This window comes from Mytilus galloprovincialis, chromosome 14 (assembly GCF_965363235.1).
Source record: "Mytilus galloprovincialis chromosome 14, xbMytGall1.hap1.1, whole genome shotgun sequence".
NCBI lineage: Eukaryota > Metazoa > Mollusca > Bivalvia > Mytilida > Mytilidae > Mytilus > Mytilus galloprovincialis.
In genome coordinates this window covers 7,236,733-7,258,303 of record NC_134851.1, presented here as the reverse complement: position 1 = coordinate 7,258,303, position 21,571 = coordinate 7,236,733, and the positions used below count along the sequence as shown (strand labels likewise).

Sequence of the window (21,571 nt, the reverse complement as noted above, 5' to 3'; positions counted from 1 at the left end):
TCCAATAGACGACGTTGACCGAACTTACCAATGTAAACAAGATGGTTGCGATAATTACAGCGACGTTTTTTTTTCATTTTCACTGCAAGTTTATCGTTAAATAAAATAATACACAAACACTTTCGTGATAAGAAGAGTTTTTGCAGTTAAATTTGTATCAAATTGTATTGAGTACAAGAAGATATAATACATTAACCAACAAATATATTCATGCGCCAGTGATATTCAATGGCATAAATATACAATTAACGTAAAATAGAGGTAGCAAGTGTTTTTAAAAGGAATTTATTAGTTCCTTATTTATTTATTATTATTTAGTTATTAGTTTATTATTTTAATTATTTGTGAGTGACTTGGTCGAGTTTATACACCAATAATTCCATTAAAAAGGCGCCTAATCCTTTTACAAACTGTGCAGTGGTAAGATAAACGCAAAATATCCTAATCGAACAAACAATCATACGAAATGAATATGCTACATATATCTGATCAACCCCAATGATATCACGTTAGTTTTACATATATAGCAATGCATGCATTCATTTAATGTATATTTGTTGTCACACTTTTGATCTATCAATGTAAATAAACAGTTTAACTTTAAACAATTTTGACATTCTTAAATTGAGAATGTTTGCACAAAGTTCAAGCAAACAGGGTAAAATACAAATAGAATTGAAGCAAAGTCAAAACAGATCTGATAATGTGTTTTCAACTATGTCTATATGCTTGCCAATGTTACTAAAGGCCTGTGCAATTTTTCGTAAAGTCGGTTTGAGACTGTGCATCTTACAAAACTTGGTTCTCCATTCTTCTAAAACATCTTTGTTAAGTGTTACCAAATCCCTTGTAAATGTGTGCCTGTAACTTATCTGTTCCCAAGTTTTGAACTCCATTTCTAGTTCGATAAGAAATTGAAGAGAGTTGTTTCCAATAATTGGAGCTAATCTGTCAATGTGTTCCTCTGTAGGTACCAAATCCCACTTCTCAGGTTCTTTATCTATATTTTTAAAAATGAGAAAGTTTTGATTTTCATTCAAAATAGTATATTTAATATGATAATAACCAGACACGTGTTGCCGACGTAAGTACATGGATGCAGCATAACGGTATTGGATTAGTTTATTTAATGTCAGAATTTACTTTTAACATAAATTATGTAACACATTAATTACTTATCCATCTCAAAAATATGAAGATTTGAGCATGTAATTAGAACTATTGTGATCTGATAGTTCACAACCCAAAATCAAATCGGAAAGTCCCTAATCACATGGGAAAATCAAATGACAAAACACATCAAAAACGAATGGACAACAGCTGTCATATTCCTGACTTGATACGGATATTTTCAAATGTATAAATTGGTGGATAAAACCTTGTTTTATAGCGGTAAACCTCTCCCTTTGTACGTCAGTCCTACAACATTCAGTTATATTTACAATGATGCGTAAACTAAAAAGACAATAATAAATAAAAAAGTCAAAATATGGATACAGCAGTCATCATCTTGTTTCAATTTTAAAAGAAACACTTTCACAGAACACAAAAGCATCTATCAAATTAAAAACACGTTCATAGCTTCGTGTGTCTGACGTCAGAAAATGTATACGTCACATATTTTTGTCGTTCAATGTAGCTAAATATGTATACGCTTTTATGAAATATTATTGACGTAAACAAATACAACATGTTCTTAACACTTCGTCAGACACTAGTAAATGGCGTGCCATTTTCAAATCTTTACCGAATAGCACATTAAATCGAACTCAGGAAGAAACAATAGATTTTGTTAACAATTTAAATTATACAATATAACTGCTTTTATTTAAAAGGTCAACGGGAATTTCCCCTCAAATAACTATAATAACTTTACAATGCTGACATGAATTATCATTTATATGGTCATAATTATAAATTAACTGTTTACAAAACGTTTTATTTATTGAAAAACTAAGACTTTCTATCTCAGGAATATACAACTTTAGCTGTATTTGTCAAAACTTTTAAAATGTTGGTCCTCAATGTTTTTTAACTTCCTGCTTTATATGGCCTTTTTATTTTTTTTTAAATTCGAGCGTTACTGATGAGTTTTTTTTGTAGACAAAACGTGCGTTTGGGGGCGTTTATACACATTTAATCCTGGTATCTTAGATGAGTTTATTTACATTGATATCATACTCGAGTGAATTGTTTTTGAAAAACTGCACCTTGTTTTTAGTAAAACTCAAACAATGTGAACAAAAAGAAGATAAGAATGGTACTTTATGTTGGAATAAGAATCCAGTATAAATTGTTATAATAGTTTCACAGGGGAAATAATTTTATATACATTTAGCTCATTGGTCGTTTAAGCCCCTGTCCCACTAGACCACGATCGCACCACGCTCACCGCGATCTAAATTAAATTTAGATCGTGGTGAGGTCGCGGTATGAGCGGCATGAAAATGTTAATTTTCGTTGCTTTCACGATGCTACTACGTCCTAATTACGCTTCTACAACGATCCCGCTACGATTAAACCACGTTCTCACCGCGCTTATTCTGCGACCTCCCTACGCTTATAAAGATCTGTCTACGCTCTTCACGTTCTCACTACGACCATACCACGAGTTATCCGATTGCAACATGATCTTACTGCGATTATAGCACGTTCTTACCACGATTATACTACGTTCATACCGCGATCTTACTACCTTCTCAGCAATACCGTCAATATCGTGTTTCATATCAATATAGTTCCATTCTGATTAAAACGGAGATTTCTCGGAAACAATACAGTCATGCCACTAAAATCTACTAGAACACGTGGGCGTTGTGGTAGGGGTTGGTGTAGAGGCAGAGGGAGCAAAGTATGAACGCCATACTAAACTCCAAATAGTACACAAGAAACTAAAATAAAAAAATAGTACAAGACTAACAAAGGCCAGAGGCTCCTGACTTGGGACAGGCGCAAACATGGTTGGGTTTAACATGTTTGTGAGATATCAACCCCTCCCCTATACCCCTAGCCAATGAAGAAAAGTAAAGGCATAACAATACGCACATTAAAATTCAGTTCAAGAGAAGTCCGAGTCTGATGTCAGAAGATGTGACTAAAGAAAATAAACAAAATGACAATAATACATAAATAACAACAGACTACTAGTAGTTAACTGACATGTTAGCTCTAGACTTCAATTAAACTGATACTAAACACATGAGTAGTATATACTTGTCATCAAGAGATGTCGGAACGACCAATCAAACCTAAATTACAACCTATTGCTGGTCCATAAAGCTCAAATGACGATATAGTGAACGATAGCAGAAATGACACAGATGTGTCAATATATATAGGAAGATGTAGTATGAGTGCCAATGAGACAACTCTCGATCAACGTAAAAATCTAAAAAAGTAAACCATTATAGGCAAAAGTACGGCCTTCAATACGGAGCCTTGGCTTACACCGAACAGCACGCTATAAAGGGCCCAACAAATACTAATGTTAAACCATTTAAACGGGAAAAACCAACGGTCTAATCTATATTAATACGAGAATCAAGGTTGAGCCGTTAGAGCAAATGGATAAATACATTCAGACAAACAAAGTCTAGGGAGTTTTTTTATATATTTTATGTGAAAATGACAATAAAATGATGGTCGTAGTGTGAACGTAGTAAGGTCGTGAGAAGAGCGTGATGAGGACGGCAAGGGCGTGCTAGAATCGTACTATGGTCGTGAACAGCGTGGTAAAGTCGTAGTGGAAGCGTAGTTGGGTCGCGGTGAGAACTTGATGGTCGTAGTAAGGTCGTGATAACGTCGATGTGAGATCGTACCGCAATCTCTCCGAATAGAATCACGCTTTCGCTACGCTCTCGCTACGATTGTACAGCGACCTTTGCGATCTTACTACGATCTTAGTGCGCTCTCACTACGCTTCTACTACGACCTAATTTCGCCACGACCGCACCACGATTGTTTTGAACATGTTCAAAGTTGGCCACGCTCTTCACGATCTTGAAGACCTCTCCACGACCTTGGTACGACCTTACTGCGACCTACACGATCGTACCACGATCATCAAAGTTTGCATTTTTGTCACAGATCGTAGTGCGATCGTGGCCTAGTGGGACTGGGGTATTAGCATTCGCTACAGATCTCAAGAGATATCAACTTTACGAAGTAGTATCAGTTCATATCCCCGTGCCTGTGAAAAATTGAAATAGCACATACTATGTTAAACAGTGTAGATAACAACAAACTTAATTAGTTCAGGAATATATACTGTTACAAAGTTATCTTTAGCCAGTAGTATGATCCTTATTGATTTTTTAATACATTTTAATGAATTGAAAGTGCATACTAACATGGACAGAGAGTGTACTTACGTTTAATACGTATACGAATCAGTTTATTAAAACAAATATTGAATATTTCAACGTACGATATCGTATATGTCATTTATACATACTAATTGAAGGACTTACCGAAATCAATAATATCACCTTTCACAAGCTGCAAAAAGAGTGAAAAATCTGGATCATGTATGACAGTTAAGTACAGCAACACAATAACAAATAAATCTAAAAGACAGTGTTTCATACCAAAGTCAAAAGTAAAACAGTAAATCATTGAAGGACTTTTAAAGTTGGATCGAGATTTGACAACATATTTGACCTGTCTGCATTTAACAATAATTTTTGCAAATGACGTAGTCAATGAAAAGACCAAACAACAATTACAATACTATAATGACGATGAGCCTGACCTTCATAGCTATAATGGTATTGTGTTGAACTAGTTTTTGCTCTACATTAGCTTAACCAGCAATGTTTATGTCTTGTAAATGTATTCCATCAACGAATTATCATACGACATTATTAAACAAGTTATACCTTCTGTTTAGTCGCCCTGTTATATAAATAGTGATTCAGTTCAAATATAAAAAATCAAATTCAAGCTGAAACGAGATATAACGAATTTGATTGTATATGTACTTTTTGTGTCATTGATTCATCAATGATTACCTTGCAAAGTTTATGGATATTTCCAAATTTGCAAGCTTCAGATGCGTCTCTGATATTTCTAAATGTCAACGCAAATCTATCGCGACATTTTTTGATTACTTCAAATTGCCACGTCTCTGTATCCTCAATGAGTGAAAGTTTGTCCAACTCAGTTGTTTCCAATCCCAGCTGTAGTGCTAGTTCTCTGGTTTCATTTATACTGTACACTAATGATAATCGTCTTAGGTGTAGATCTGATGGTCGTTCGTTCAAAAACTCCTCATTTGTAACTGTAATGACAAACCACATATGCTCATATGTATAATACAATTGACCGTTCAACCATAAATGTATTTCATTAATAAAGGCGTATACCATACACCGCTGATCAAAGCGTAATTTTTTAATTCAGTTCTACTGGAGTTTTACTATGTGCAAATGGTAATAATATTTTTTCATTCAATTACAATTCGGCTACTTTTGAGTGAAATAGTCTGGCATAAGGTAAGTTCGTAGTTGATCTATAATTCAAATTTTAAAAGAAAAAAAATATAGAAATTAGTCACATCCATAATTTAACTTTTAATTTAACTACAATGGAAAGAAGAACACAGTTTCTTCAAAATGTCATGTTGTAATTATATTACATAAAAAGAACGAATTTAATAGATTCTAGTTTATTCAAAACAAAAGTATACATAGAGTTTCTATTCAAGACGATCTATTGGATTTGTAAGCATAACTTCATATGTTTCAGCAAAACAAAAAGGGAGAGGTTGTTTAAACGCAATATTCATTTTTCTCCGATTCTTCGTCAATTTATCCCTTTCTGCACCCATTGGATAAAAAATTCCGTTTGATTTCAGTACTTCATTGGTTAATATCTGATTGTAAAGAATATTTTCTGGTTTTCCTTTGAATTTCCCATTGTGACGGCATGAAAAACGGAGACCATATCTGATGACATCGCTTAGAACGAACACATATTTTGATGATCAGTCGCAAAAAGGTATAGGTTTGCCTGCATATTGTTTGTTATTGTAATACGATATTCATTCAATATAAACAGTTAACCTTAAATATTTAAAACGCTCGGTGAGACTCGTGTTTTAAATTTGAACATCTGACTGTCTCGAGTGGATAAATATCGCATCACACTCGATGCAGTGGTATAATCTATATTTAACATTTAAAAAAAACAATTCAGTCGGAACATTACAAAACTCGAATTACGATCCCAAATTATGTAAACAAATAAAAGAACATAAAAATATGTTTTAAACTCAGAATACAATACCTGGACACCCTGGTTCACAACTGTCTACCTCCTGATAAAAAAAATAAATAAAAACAATAAGTATGCCAGGACCGCCTACTGGAATAATACAAATCTTAAATTTATTATTTGTATATCAATATATAAGAGGATTAAAACCTAGGAATAAATACATAACTTTGTATGATGGAATCGTTAAGAATATTATCGTAATTGTACACTGGCTTGTGTTTTATGATTTATTCTATCGTATTTGTATTATTTAAGAACTTGACTACCCATTGCTTGCCATTGTTATATTGATTCATATTACAATGTCTCATAAATTGTTTAAGAAAATCAAGCCAATAAACAGATTTATTTTTGTTTTCGGTTTCTAGAGTTCTTTTGAGGTGACTCTTACCTTTTCTGGTATCCACGATTTGATCATGTGTATGTTGTGTTTAATATGATGTGTAGGACAGTTCCATTGTTTGCCTATATTTGCAAGACTTTCGAATGGTAGGATGCATGGCTTATCTGGTGAGTTACAACATATCCTGGTCAAAAAGGATGCATCACTGTTGTCACTCTGATCACTGCTGGTTCTTATATACAGCTGACTAATTTTTTCCAAGGCAGATGTTAAACATTCATTGATACTGGAAGCAAGATCCCTCATTATGAGTGCGTTTGTTTTGGCATGAACAAGACGGACAGTTATCTTGTCATCTTCGCAAAGAATATACATATCCAAGGAAGGATCAATTGTGAACACTCCTGACCTGTGGAACAGCATTTCCCTATTGGTCTCTCTTTGTCTCTTCACCGACCAGACAGATAAGCAGTAACTTATAAATCGGAAGGATAATGCAGGAGGTATCATCCATGATGTCAATTGAAAAGCTATGGCGATATTTCGTTGTGTGATGTCGGCTGAATGGAGGTATCCGGAATCATCACTACCTCGTACCATACTTGCAACATAGTAAAAGTCTGCAGGTATACGCATTCGGCTAGTATCGTATCTCTTTGGTTCTACCAATATGTCCAGATGGGTCATAACAGTTAACAGATAATCTTTGTCTGTGTTGAATTTTGCATACTTCTTTCTCTTCCAAACGCCGTCTATTGCGTATTTTGAAACCACGCCATTCGTTCCCATTGCATCCCACATTTCTTCTCTTTTTTTGTCTCCTTTGCAAAATTGCTTGTCTGTAACAATTGATTTAAAGGCATCAATGAGAAGGGTTGGAGACAAAATAATACGGTCGTCCAATTTAGGTTCATCAAAGTACAGTAACTTGCCAATTGAGTGTTGAAATTTCAGAAAAACCTTCAACTCATCTTCTGACAACGGTCGTATAGGCTGCAATGCGTTTATTTTCTTTAGGTGCTCTAGGGTTATCAAGGTACTGTTGCGTCTGATAAGCGATGCAATTTCTAATTCTAAAGGGATAAAGCATTTTGGAAGCAATTCACCCCATGTTGGTTGCCTCTCTGATTCGCTCATGATAATCTTTTTTATCTTCTCCATTTCTGTGTCATTTTCGTCTTGAGCGTTGACAAATATTTGATCCTCTATCACCAAATGCTGCTCAAATGGCGTTTGTTGAAACATCTTGTAAATTTCTGCAAATATTTCATGTCGTCTTTCTTCAACATCATGCTAAAACAATATAACATTTTTACGTTACACTATTAATTTGACCACAACTTCCTTTTGATGCAATTATCATCGGTTTATAAGGAAATGCATAGTTACAATCACACAATTGCCCGTATAAGGACAATTTAAAATAGAGATGATGACTACATATGCTTGTGACTGACCAAACAAATACAAAGCCTGCCTCATATAGATGTAGCGCAAGTATGGTGTTATTCTATTTATTCAAGCCTGATCATGTTGTATAAAATATCATGAATATTGGTTAATTCACAAAAATTTCAAAAAAATCCCTAATCAAAGAAACAAATATAAAATTATAACACGTGTTGTTATCTTATCAAAACAAAAGAATTGAGGAAATGGAGATCCTGTTAGTATTTTTGTGTTGTTTAATTTCATTCCCTTCATCATTAGTAGAAATGCAAATTGATATGTACAAGAAAATGTATACAGTAGACAACCTAAATATGAAATTAAACATTTTCGTTATATATGCAATGCTCGTCAGAGATAAAACAAGCAATTATTAGTTTGGAATATAACTTAAGATCATATTTGGCTTATTTGTTTGTCAAATATGTGTAAACGTTAAACTATAATATAAACAATGAGCAGTTAGTTTATGCCAATAGTGAAGAAATTATTCTTCTTTCTTTCTTTAATTGTTTACAACAATATAAATCAAAGTCAAAACCTTCCACCATACTAATTTAAGGTAAACAACCGAAGCACTTTAGCATACTTACAGCTTTAACCTGATCTTTGTGCGTTAAGACCACCATAATTTTAGGAAATCCCTGATTACTTCCCTTGCAGTATGTAACAATGGTGTTGATCCAGAATAGTAGATAATCTGTAAGAATAAACAGGAAAAAAAGAATAATACATTGGTGAACACTAATCAAAGACGTATGTGCTTTCCATTCCAAATCCAAATTCTCCAAAAATGATATAAATTCTGAAGATGTTAAAAATGTCAAGTGTTAGTTTATATATTTATGAAACACTTTATTGAAATTTGGTGTTTAAATCTTAACAACTACTTCATGATCATAGAGTTTATACAAAAAAATATGTATATTAATACCTCTTGCTGTTTTATGTTGACCCTTTCCTGGAAGATACTTTTCATACGGACAGGGATCATCTAGTGTTCTACTTCCATCCAATACTACCATGTAAATAGCTCTGTATGTCAGAAAAGTCTGATGAGTTGAATAGAAAACATCTTGCCCTCCAAAATCCCAGATAATTATTGGTGCTATCTTTCTGTTGTGCAACTGCTTTTTCCCAACTTTAGAAGACATTTCTAAAAACTTTTCTTTTGAGATTGACACTTTGACTTCTTTGACTTGTTTTGAAACCCCGAACATATTTTTCAGCTTTCTGACAATTCCTGGTTTAGTAACAGTATGCATATGCATCTCACCAGTGAGACTTGATCTTGCTTCAGAACCGTCTGAGTCATCAATTGGTTTGTCATTGATACGATCTTCGTCATTCGACGAATATGAAGTTTGTCTAAAATCTAAAAAAAAAAAATTACAAAGAAATATATGAACTCAAAAGAAACCAAGAAAAATACATATACACGTAGTTACATAATGTCCATTGATCAGAGGGACTTACTTTTCAATGTATAATACATTTACTGATTAAAAACAAAACTTTACGACAAAAGAGATGATTTGAGCTTTCTAATTGTGAACTTTCCATTTTTAAGTAGAAACATTCCAGCAGCACCTGCATACGGTGTATATATCTCCCATTTGATACGATATTCTCGTGCTTGGATTTCCTATCATATTTTCTTGATAGAGGGTTGTTGCTCACAAAGAAGCTATCAAATCAAGAGTTCCAAATGGTGAAGTTGAAATCATCTCTTTACGGACGCAATCACGAGTTGGTTGACCGTTATGGAATAACCGTTTCACAAATGATATCGGATATGTTCCTTACGTCGTAACTACAATTCGCTTCCCTTTGTTAAATGTGACTTACCGAATTAAACTATTTACCGGATTTGTTATATCATAAGCAACAAGACGGGTGCCACATGTAGAGCAGGATCTGCTGACCCTTTCGGAGCATCAGCTGATATCACCTCTTGTTTTTGGTGGGGTTCGTGTTGTTAATCCTTTAGTTTTCTATGTTGTGTCGTGTGTACTATTGTTTGTCTGTTTGTTCTTTTGATTTAAGCCATGGTTTTGTCAGTTTATTTTCGATTTATGATTTTGACTGTCCCTCTGGTATTTTTCGTCCCTCTTTCACACAGTCTTGTCAATAAACAGGTCTATCTAGTAAGAGATTAACTTTTGTGGACCGCTTTCACATTCAACACTCAATGCCGCTTATATTAAAATTAAACAACAATGCTTTATGTGGACGAAGCACAGATATTCTTAGATAAATAATTTCACGCGAAAAACTTTGATTGTTTCTGTCATTAAACCTCTCTTTAGTGTGTTTACCTTTTCATTCTAAAATAAGGTAAAACTTTAAAAAAATATTAGTTCTGTTTTCTACTTGCATTATTTGCATTCTGCTTTTTGGTTGGGTTGTTGTCTATCTGACTGATTTCCCGTTTATACACGTATTACCAAATTTATATTTTCGTTTTGAGAAATCATTGTTGTTAATTGTAGCGATCGATTAGAAAAAAATAATTTTAATAAGGCAGTAATATGTTTTACCAATATGAATTCGAATTTCTTGATCACAACACAGTAGGTTGCTTTAACCATTTAAAGACTACAAGGTTGCATGTGAAAAATGAAATCCAATTTAACGTATTTCAAATTGACATGCTGCCGCAATTCAAAATGACTATCTTACAGAAGAAAGAAAAAATTTCCCAAAGACACAAAGATATTTTCTGGCAAATTCGTAAGGAAGTATGTATGAAATGAAACATAAATAAAGGTTTGTACATCAGTAAAATTTGACCCAACGAAATAAATGACAAAACTTCATATACAGGTAATCATACGAAATTTTATAATATAACAAACCATCATATTCTGACCATTCACGTGTTGTGTCGGAAATCAAAGTGTCCTTTGATTCAAGTCTTAGGTTTCTACTGCTTTCCGGCAAAGATAATATTTGTGTGTCGACTGGTATATCTTGACTGGTTGGTGTTGTATCATCTAACTTGTTTTGTTTCGTTATTTTTTCTTCTTTCAAAAGGGATCTACTAACGAGTATTTCTTCTAAGGAGAAATCTAAAATTGATAGTTATAATGGAATCATATTATTTTGTAGGATTAAAGACAACTTTTTCTAGAGTTTATTGATGTTTATCCTATTCTTAGTATACGACTAGGGTTTTGATTGGTTAACTAACGTTGTTCCAAAGAATATAATCCCCTGGGTGATGGTTATTGAATTTCTCTAAACACTTAAAAAATGATACGTTTATATCCGTATATATGGATACTCTAGCACCTTCAGTACTCAGGAAACTCTTCGGCTGCGCTTCAGGCTGATAAACTATCAATACATATGAATCTACGGATTTAAAGTAAATTTTTAAGAGAAATTCGCAAATAACTTATAGTTAACCAGGGCTAAATCATTATAACATTTCGCATAATTTTTTTTAAAATCTTCATTTAATTTATTTTCGAAGCTTAGATCATGTTAATGCATTAGAATAGAAAAACAACTGTTTTGTTGTGTTTTTGTTTTTGTTTTTTTGTCCCAATTTGCTGACATTACAGGGTCCGTGCATGCAGTGAATATTACCAAATTAGTTTCACAAATATGGTTTGTCGAAGAGCAAACAACGCGAACATTTGCAATTGACTAAACATTGCAAAACCAAGTCATGTATTGATATATGCAAATCAATTAGAACTATAATAGTGTAAACATTGTCCAGCGTATATATACTACTCACAACTTACATGTAACAGTTATGATCTCATGTTTAATACTTGCTTTTCATTATAATTCGTTTTTTTACATGTTAATGTCCAACTATCATAACCAAGATACATCATGTTATCAGAAAATAATAATATGTTATATGTGTAATATATGATTAATTCAAATTTCAGTACATGTACAAATGATTTTTACTAAAGTGTTATTTTCATTCATTCACACACGTCTGTTATGATCAGCTACATCAACTATCATGTGATGATTCATAGGTTAAATTATGTATAATTTTCATCATGTTTACAAATCAAATGAGATATTTTACTCATAATTTATTATGTATCTTAAATTCGGCTGTATATGTTCAAATCAATCGTTTGAATTAAGTTAAGGTTTGTGTACATAGGGATATAACTTGCATTCAAATAATTGAAAAAAGAGGGATCAGTCTTTTGCATTTTGCTTTGCTTGGAACAACCAACGTTCGATTACTGCAATCGAAAATAAAACAAAAACTTCCTAAAATTTCGGTTTGATGTGATTTTATCACGTGATCGACATAAACTTTGGGAGTAAAAACAAATCTTATTAAGATATGGTGTTGAATACTCTAATGCTTCAAACGAGTTATATAATTGCGTACCAATTTTCATAAAAATCTCGTGTTCAGGTCGTTCGAATCCAAATTCAATTGTCTTGAAAAGTCAGATTGTTTTTTTTTTAGGATACTGTTGTCTTGTGTACTAATATAAACTTACCATCACGAAACAAGTTAACATAAGTGATTAATGTTACGTTCAATTTGTAAAGAAAATCAACCAAATATCGGGTAGTTATGCATTCTTTGCTTTAATTATTTAAACATTAAGCATGACTAATCTTTTTTTTCGATTCTTTTAAATGGAGACATGTTCGATGTGAATGAAAACAGAATCTCAACAGATTTCAGACCAACTCATGCAGCCCTTTGTAATGCCTAAAGTACATACTGTTCTACTCAATGACCAGCGTGTCACTTTAGTCATTCAAGAAAGCGATGGATCATCAACACTTTTCTCGACGTCGTTTTAGTTGGTCTCTATCGAGAATCGAACAATTTCTTAATAATGTCTTATAACCCATAAACCATAGTCTTGTTTTAGATAAATGTTGACGAAGTTGCATCACTCTAACCTCTCTTAAAAAGATTAATTGAACAGCAAAACAAGTTGCCCAGTGTAATCTTTAACTTTAAGAAAACAAATGAATGTGGTTAAATCTACATATTTATTCGTATTATAACTCATACAACAGCGAAAACTTTTAAAATATACCTCATGTTTTTATCGGGAACTTGACCTTTTTTTTAATTCCTTCGTATAAATAATAAACCACCATGCAGAATTGAAAAAAAAAAAATTCTGTGGGTGCGAGTGACAAAAATCTTAGATTGATGGAAGAAATGAATAAGTCATTTTAGACAACATTTCTATGGTATATATGGTAAAAGAACCAATTTAGAACGGGAAAAAAGTTTTTCCGAAATTATTTTTGTCTCCTCATTTTGTGCAAGTACAATTATTTAAAATTTACACTCATTCTTTGAGTTGTCCTGCATTTTGCTGGCCAAAATATTAACTTATACACCGGCTTTTTCATAGCTACTAGTATTCACAGAACATAATATTCATTTTCATTATCTAACTATCCCAATTTTCCCATCCTCAGAATTTTAAATTGTTAACGATATCCATGACTTTTGGTTGTCTGTGGGTGCACTTTTCTGTTGCATCAGTTTACCTTTGAATGAAATACTTAAAGAATATATGTTTAAAACGAAAAAAAAAAACAAAAACAAGAACATATATAATTTTTTTCAATTATGAATCATACATATATCTCTTTTAATTAACACTCAATAAATGTTATGCCCTCACTGCCTTTTTTTTTTTTTTTAGATTTACCTTCATCAAATAGAAAACAGTACATGACAAACATTATTCTGCATCTACATTTTTGGCCATATCTATTTCATATAAAACTATTTTATGTATTTCTGTACAAAAATAATACTTTTTTTTATCTGATTAGAAACTAACAACGCTCCATAACATACAAATAAGAAGAAATGGTAAGTTTATATACCAATGAAAATAAAACCGTAAACCACCATGTGTGACCTTTAACAATAATGTTCAAAACCAACTGGTTTCACATCAAATTTGTTCACATCTATACACCTATTTTAATTGCCTGTACACCAGATTTGCACACACTTGTAAACTATATTTATGTCATTTAGATGTTTATTACATAGAATCAACTCAAATTTGTAGGCAACTTTTTTTAGCAGTTATGAAAGCCATTTTGATTATTGCAGCACTTTAAAATGAAAATGGAAAAATAGGATTTTGCAATATGTTTGGAAAGCTTCCATTTTATTTAAGGCGGTGGGAGGGGGACTAGTATGTTATTTGAAAACACGGAAGGACCAGAGTTTTGAGTGAAAAAAAGGCAGGATAAGTCACTTTTCCTAAAATAAAAAAATAATGACAGTTTATGTAAAACAAAGTCAGAATAAACTTATTCAAAAGGACAGGAGCGAATAGAATGAAAAAAAAGGCAAGATAGAGATGACGACCCAATATTACCATGCAGATACTTCTTCACAACTACGGCTCTGGCTAACAAATTACAGTTGGTACATTGCACATGTTGCAGACTAATGTTGGTTTTCTTTAAGTGCATTTTACCGGATCTGGATACTAGCCAAACAGTTCAGTTTACTGCACCTATATTTGAGTCATGCATTTAAGAGGGAATTGTTGATTGAGAAAATACCAGTGGCTAATATTTCAGGCATATTTCAAACGATATACTAATAATATTGCTGATGCTTTCAGTCTTGATAAGGGGTTAAAACAGCTACCTTAAGTTTTTGTTTCATAATAAAGCTATATATCGAGATTAGACAAATAATTCGGTAAAGAACTTTATAGATAATTATTATAAATATCATTTTTTTCTTTGAATATACATGGTAAAATTCATATTTTAAATAACGGATTTTGTGTACACTTAACCTATACAAGGCAGGTCTACATTGACTATCGACTGCATGTAGACAATGTATGATTTAAAGTACATGTACATATTGAGTTTTATGAATGGGAACGTAATTGTGTTTTGTTTACACAAACACAACACCGAGTTTAAATGAAAACAGAAACGAGAATAAAAGGGCATTTACAGAACGTCATTATAGGCTTGTATAGCTTAAATCAGTGTTTTTTTTTATTTTATTCATCTTATCTCTCGGCCATATCGGCTAATTGAAAGTTACATATCAACTTAGTCTGCCAAACCAGTCTTTTTGGCAGTACAAGGCAACGTCGAACGTCCCGATCGGCCCGTTGTAGTATAAAGGTTAGCAAGTATTGACATAATGACTGAAACCACCAATATCTGGAGGACAAACGCTAAGGATGAAAGTGTGGTAGCCAAAGTTTGTCTTACTCTTATAGGAACAATATATGAAAAAGCACAAATAAACTACATTTATCTGTGATCACATTTTTTATATATAAGACAATTTTCAAAACTGTAAAAATCTACATAAAAAATTGGAATTATCATAAAATAAATAGGATTTATTTAACTGATATCATTCATTTTGTTTATTTAGTCGGGATATTTATCATGTAAATAATGTTAAGTTCTGACATTGACATATATTTCCTGTATATTTTAACATGATTTTTATTTTTTACATTATCATCATCAGCCGTTTGAAGTCTTATCTAACTTACAAATGCCCATATTAAAAAATCCATCATAGCTGAGCTACAAAGACAGGCATACCTAACAAGTTATGACATACACACATACAGAACATAATTGTTCAAAACTCGAAATAAAAGAATAAATTATAATGAGGAAAGATAATTGTCGAATATAGTGCAACAAAATTGTGTGCACATCGAATAATTAAACATTCTACTCATTTGTAATATAAATTGGTATATTAGGGATTCAGGCTACATAGTTTGTGTAATGTACATTGAATTCCAGATGTTTTGAGAGTCATGTAGTTTCCAGCGTCGTGTAAGAAAAATGAATACTTAATAATATTTAGTGAATGATTCATGTTATTCTGTCATAACAAAATATTCAAAATTATATGTTACAATTTAACGTTGCGTCGTTTGTTTCCTCTTATTTTTGAGTGTAAATTGACATTGCGATAAGACGTGTCACGGTACTTGTCTATCCAAAATTCATGTATTTGGTTTTGATGTTATATTTGTTATTCTCGTGGGATTTTGTCTGTTGCTTAGTCCGTTTCTGTGTGTGTTAGTTACATTATAGTGTTGTGTCGTTGTTCTCCTCTTATATTTATGCGTTTCCCTTAGTTTTAGTTTGTTACCCCGATTTTGTTTTTTGTCCATGGATTTATGTGTTTGAACAGCGGTATACTACTGTTGCCTTTATTTATACATACACTATATAGTGATGCCTTTGCTAGAGAAACGGTGAAAGTGTATGTCTCCAACTTTAAATAGAGGACTATCGAAAAAATGTAGTAATGTTATAATCATACACATGGTTTGGCTACAAGGCAATATTTGTTCAACATGATCAAGTCATAGCCTTTTTTGTCAAATGTTGCAATAAGTGTAATTTATAGTACGACATTACAGTCTTGATAGTTCTAAAGCACTTCAATTGTTTATTTAGTCGGGATATTTATCATGTAAATAATTTTAAGTTATGACATTGACATATATTTCCTGTTATTCAAGTATTCATTTTTCTTACACGACGCTGGACACTACATGACTCTCAAAACATCTGGAACACTGCGACAGTAATGTATACATTATACACTTGACATAAGTTGGCTCACATAAATAGACAAAACACAACCATGATGTATAGCGTTAATATTGTCAAACAGGATTCAACTATATAGACAGTTAGAATACTTCCGTATATTGTATGTCCTGCGTTTGTATAAAAAGTTTTAGTTTTACCTTGCAGTCCACCAAGCCAATCCTTTGATTCACGGTCCATGTATGAAAGACCATTGTATAATTCTATCCCATCGGTTGAAATCCTGAATCTTGTAGGCCGTTTTCCGACAAGATATCTCGCTAAAGTTGTCTTCCCTGTGCCCTGTTCGCCAGCTAGCATAAGTCTTGACTCAAAGTGGGGATAACTTTCTTCTTTCAATAGACTAGAGAATACCTGGGCTGATTTCTTATCAAATTTTTTAACTTCAGTTGGAAGACCTAAATTTCAATTATCTAAATGTCAGTTCTATATATAAAATAGATATTTGAAACTGTACATGTTCTTTCAAAAACTTTCAAAAGATGTTAAGACCTAATATGTAACGGTGGTGCAGCAAACAAGTTTGACACAAAGTAAATCACATCTTTATCTTTTTTAGCACTACTGCTTGAATCATATATCTTGGTAACCATGAAGTGGGGCTCGGCCTATCCGTATCTATGATAGCTTCAATGGGCTTGAATTTTGTAGTTGATTTAAATCTGACAATTTATTTGATGTTGAAGTACTTGGGAATCTCTAATCACAATCATTTACCGGTTGCTATACTATCAATTATGATTAGTTCTGCTCCTATTTTTTTTTTTTTTGCATTTTATTGAGTGTAGTGTCCTTTAAAAGATCATGTATTTATACAAAGATGCACTTGCACGTTTGAATCACCCTGTCGTTTTCTTTTTGAAATTTACTGTAAATCAAATTCTCAGCGGACAATTTATTTTTCCTTAAGATTTTTCATATCAAATTTTATAGGATTTAACAATCTGGCTTTTTAAATGTATTTTATGAAATAATGACAAGAAAAGTAGGTGTTAGAAACAATTCACTTATTAAAGGATTCCGAATATCTAACAAAAAGTCAACAACAAAATCAGCGAAATCTGTAAAACTTTCATAAAAAACATACGAAATAAAATACGTATTTCGTAATGATAAATTCCCAATGTAATCCATGAATTGTGATATGATTTTTATTATTTAAACTATGTTTATTGAACTAGGAAATCGTCATTCCTATTATTTCAATTCACTACATTGAGGTTGAAGTATTGTTCTTATTTTGCTCATTCATTTGCATGCCTTATAAATGTAAGTTTATTCAATAAAATTGACTCTTGATAATCGAATCGCATGGACATGAATTGATCAGAACGTTTTATTGAGAACTGAAATATGAAAATGAACGCCTGTTTTATTCTGTGCTGATCTTTCAAACCTGGTAAATACGTTCTGTTTATATCATAACAAATATTTCTTTAGTTTTTGTTGGATAAACATTACTTCCTTTTAAAATAAGATGTGTATTTGATAGCATACTAATAGTGTTTCCCTTTACACCAATCCGCTTTCATTGAAATTTATGAATAAGAAGGGGTAAATGATATGATGTTGATAATTGTTTAGTAGATAGAAAATGGAACTAACGAAGGTTTGTTATCTTGAAAAGTAAGTGGCGACGTATATGACTTATGTGTATGCTTATAAATGATCACTTCACATCTTGGTATAAATGATTATTATATTTATACTAAGATCGTTATAAAGGTGTTTTTTTCAAATTTAACAGCTTTTAAGATTATTGAAACATAGTATTGGTGCTTTTTGCATACATGTGTTCAAATGACAACGTTTAACATGTTTAATAAAAAGTAAAATCACAAAAATACTGAACTCAGAGGAAAATCAATTCGGGAAGTCCATAATCACATGGCAAAATCAAATAACAAAACGCATCAAAAACGAATGGACAAGAACTGTCATATTCCTGACTTGGTACAGGCATTTTCAAATGTAGAAAATGGTGAATTGAACCTGGTTTTGTAGCTAGCTAAAGCTTTCATTTGTATGATAGTCGTATCACATTCCATTATATTGTCACCGATGCGTGAACAAAACAAACAGACACAATAGTTTAGAAGGTCAAAAAATAGGGGTACAGCAGTCAACATTGTGTTATCATCTTAATCACTATAAAAACAACAAATGTAACGAAGAAGCACAAAGAGGCATAAATCAAACTAACATTCTCATTTTGATTATACGATTTTATTTGTCTATGTAAAATGCACCCAAGGAAGGAGGGTTTTGAGTACTGGTGTATAATTGCGCGTTTGAAATTCGTACAGGTAGACATGAAATAATTGTGTCGTTCAAAGTATGACGGGATGCATATCACATTTAATAGTACTGTTTCTTTTTTCGTTATCCACAAAATTAGCCTAGGGTTTTCTAATTTGCAACCCAACGATCAGCATGTGAAAGATTGATAAGATATGAGCATCTAAAAAAATATTTTCACTTAATTGTAATTCAAGTAGATTTTCATTAAATAATGTAAATAAGGTATCATTTAAACACTTGGGAAAACATGTAGGATTGGTGTGCTATTTACTAATTACAGAAAAAAAATTTCAAATCAAAGAGTTGTCAAAATGTTTCAATTTATTCTTGCAAGTTATGTTTACTTTATGTCAAGAGGTATAATATATGTGAGTTGGGAGGCGATTTCTTTTAATACCCTTATTGCTGACAATATTTTTACGATAATTTTATCAGCGCTTTGGTCAGTACTTCGGTATTGACATGATTTTAACCACAATTTATTATATTGTCCGTTGATAAATTTTGAATAAGAAAACCATTTTTTTTTTTATCTCCCCTGTGCACATATTACATTAGGTATTTTCGAATATAATTTTTCTGTCGTTTTCAACTGTACCGGTTCTTATACATCTTTTGCTTTCAATTAAATAGCTTTTGAGCGTTCCTGATGAAGGTCAATCGAAAACGCTCTTCATATGCAGGACATTTATAAAGTGCTGATTTTAATGTGTCATTGTATTATACTTTCTTTATCCTGAATAACCGATTTGACTTAACAACCCATACGATTCATGAAGTTAGAGGTATTTGCTACTCACCAGGTAAAAGTGTATTTCCATATTCCTACAAAAGAACATTCAGACAAAACTATTCGATTTTAGTTTATCAAGATTAACACACATTTACATTTTTGTATTTATCCTATAGTAAACGTCTATTTGTGGATAGTGTTGTCGTTAGCAATCATACTACGTCTCCTTTAAATGTTGCATATGACACTTATACCTGTTTTATGTAAATGTGGTAAATATTCCTAAGCGACTCAAACTGAGGAACTCAAAAAAAAAGGGCCTAAACAAATATTTTCTGTGTATCGATATCGGACATATTTCAGTTTTTAACAAGTGACTGATATTTGCCATGTGTGCTGATTTGGAGAGCAGGAAATCATATACCATAGATGAAAACATACGGAGCTATCACATTTATGTATTGTGTAAAAAAGTGTATATCAATCTCGAAAAGTCGCATCACATTAATTACAGCTGGTCAAAACAATAAGCAAATAAACATACCAATTTATTTTAAAAGATAAGTGAATTACTATATTTTGATGCACAGCTTAAAAAAAAAAGTATGATCTAAACCTTTCCAACCAAATTGCTCAACTTGCCTGCTATACATATACTGCTTATTTTAAGGTTAAATGAATCTTGTGAAGCAACAAAGAAGATGCGTTTCTCTCTAGAAATAGCTATTGATAATTATCGAGTATTGTTTATGGTCATTGATAGATCATTTTCCTTAAAGAACTTGGGACAAGACAAAGGGATTCTTTACCTTGAGAAGCTGCATGTTAAAAAGGTAATAAGGGTGTGCTACATTATAAAAAAAAATAGAATCTCACATCCTATCCCGAAAAATGTTGTACCTTTCTTTTTTTATTTTGTATATGACTAATCCCCTTGCTAACTGCAAATTTGGTTGAAACGCAGGAATATGGTGTTCAAAGAATAACAGGGAAAATGTTTGTGGGTGAGAGTATGCTGTCATACATTTTGAAAATTTTGCCAAAACGAAGCTTTAGCAATATTCACCAACATTTTAGACATAAGTCATCACATATACACCACACATAACACTATTGCTGAAAGGTTTTACAGGTAAAAATAATTTATTTTCAAATTCTATCAACATTGTATCAAAAAGTTTAAAGTATGGGTTATCAAATAAACTCCTTTAAAAACTATGTGAAAATGTCTCATCTTTGAAACGAGCATTTCTATATATCCAAGTTTAAGATATGAACAGAGGCGTTGGAAAAAAATGCTGTCATAACCGACTACCTGCAATGAATGATACATTGGTACCCAATTGTTAAACTGTCTTATGACGTCAATACACTACTCAGATTCTTAAAAATATCTGTTTTGAATAAAAGAAGGACGAAAGATACCAGAGGATCAGTCAATAAATTAAAAACTACTAAAAAGGATAAATATTTATATTTTACCTTTAATAGCTTTAGTATGTCCTGGTCTCCGCTGACTACATCTATTGGCTTTTCACCCTGACATAATATATATATATATTAACTTTATGGAATATAACAGAAAATTAAGAACTGCTTTATACATGTCTATCATAATTTCTAAATTATCGTATAAAACTCAAATGCGTTCTTACAATACCGCTTCATTGCAATTTTAATCATGTTAGTATTAGTCGCTGCCTTTTTTCTGATACATCTTAGGTTGAAGCAAAACCACTATTATACAAGTTCGAATTTTTCAAAATACTTAGAACTTCCTTATTCTAGCATAGATAACCTTAACCGTACTTGACACAATTTGAATTTTGGGTTCTCTATGTTCATCCACTTTGTACTTGTTTGGC

The 21,571-nt window shown here is 32.1% G+C and overlaps 1 protein-coding gene across 1 annotated transcript; it reads right to left on the bottom strand.

Annotated features, from left to right (window-relative positions):
• Positions 1-339: 339 nt before the first annotated feature.
• On the bottom strand, positions 340-21,239 carry LOC143058510 (uncharacterized). Its single transcript, XM_076232021.1, has 11 exons — positions 21,189-21,239; positions 19,774-19,798; positions 16,813-17,070; positions 10,927-11,139; positions 9,003-9,443; positions 8,662-8,768; positions 6,668-7,912; positions 6,286-6,316; positions 5,010-5,278; positions 4,470-4,497; positions 340-1,000 (listed from the first exon to the last, which is right to left on the bottom strand). The coding sequence occupies exons 3-11, from the start codon at positions 16,970-16,972 to the stop codon at positions 687-689; spliced, it is 2,808 nt and encodes a 935-aa protein (XP_076088136.1). The 5' UTR covers positions 16,973-17,070; positions 19,774-19,798; positions 21,189-21,239; the 3' UTR covers positions 340-686.
• Between the last annotated feature and the right edge of the window lie 332 nt (positions 21,240-21,571).

What these genes read in the sequence shown, in the direction of transcription:
- LOC143058510 (XM_076232021.1), bottom strand. Translation starts at nt 16,972, where the DNA reads ATGCTAGCTGGCGAACAGGGCACAGGGAAGACAACTTTAGCGAGATAT. An exon ending in TTGTGAACCAGGGTGTCCAG is followed by an intron (nt 5,279 to 6,285) that starts GTATTGTATTCT and finishes TTGTCATTACAG; the next exon opens with TTACAAATGAGGAGTTTTTG. An exon ending in ATATCCATAAACTTTGCAAG is followed by an intron (nt 4,498 to 5,009) that starts GTAATCATTGAT and finishes CTCTTTTTGCAG; the next exon opens with CTTGTGAAAGGTGATATTAT.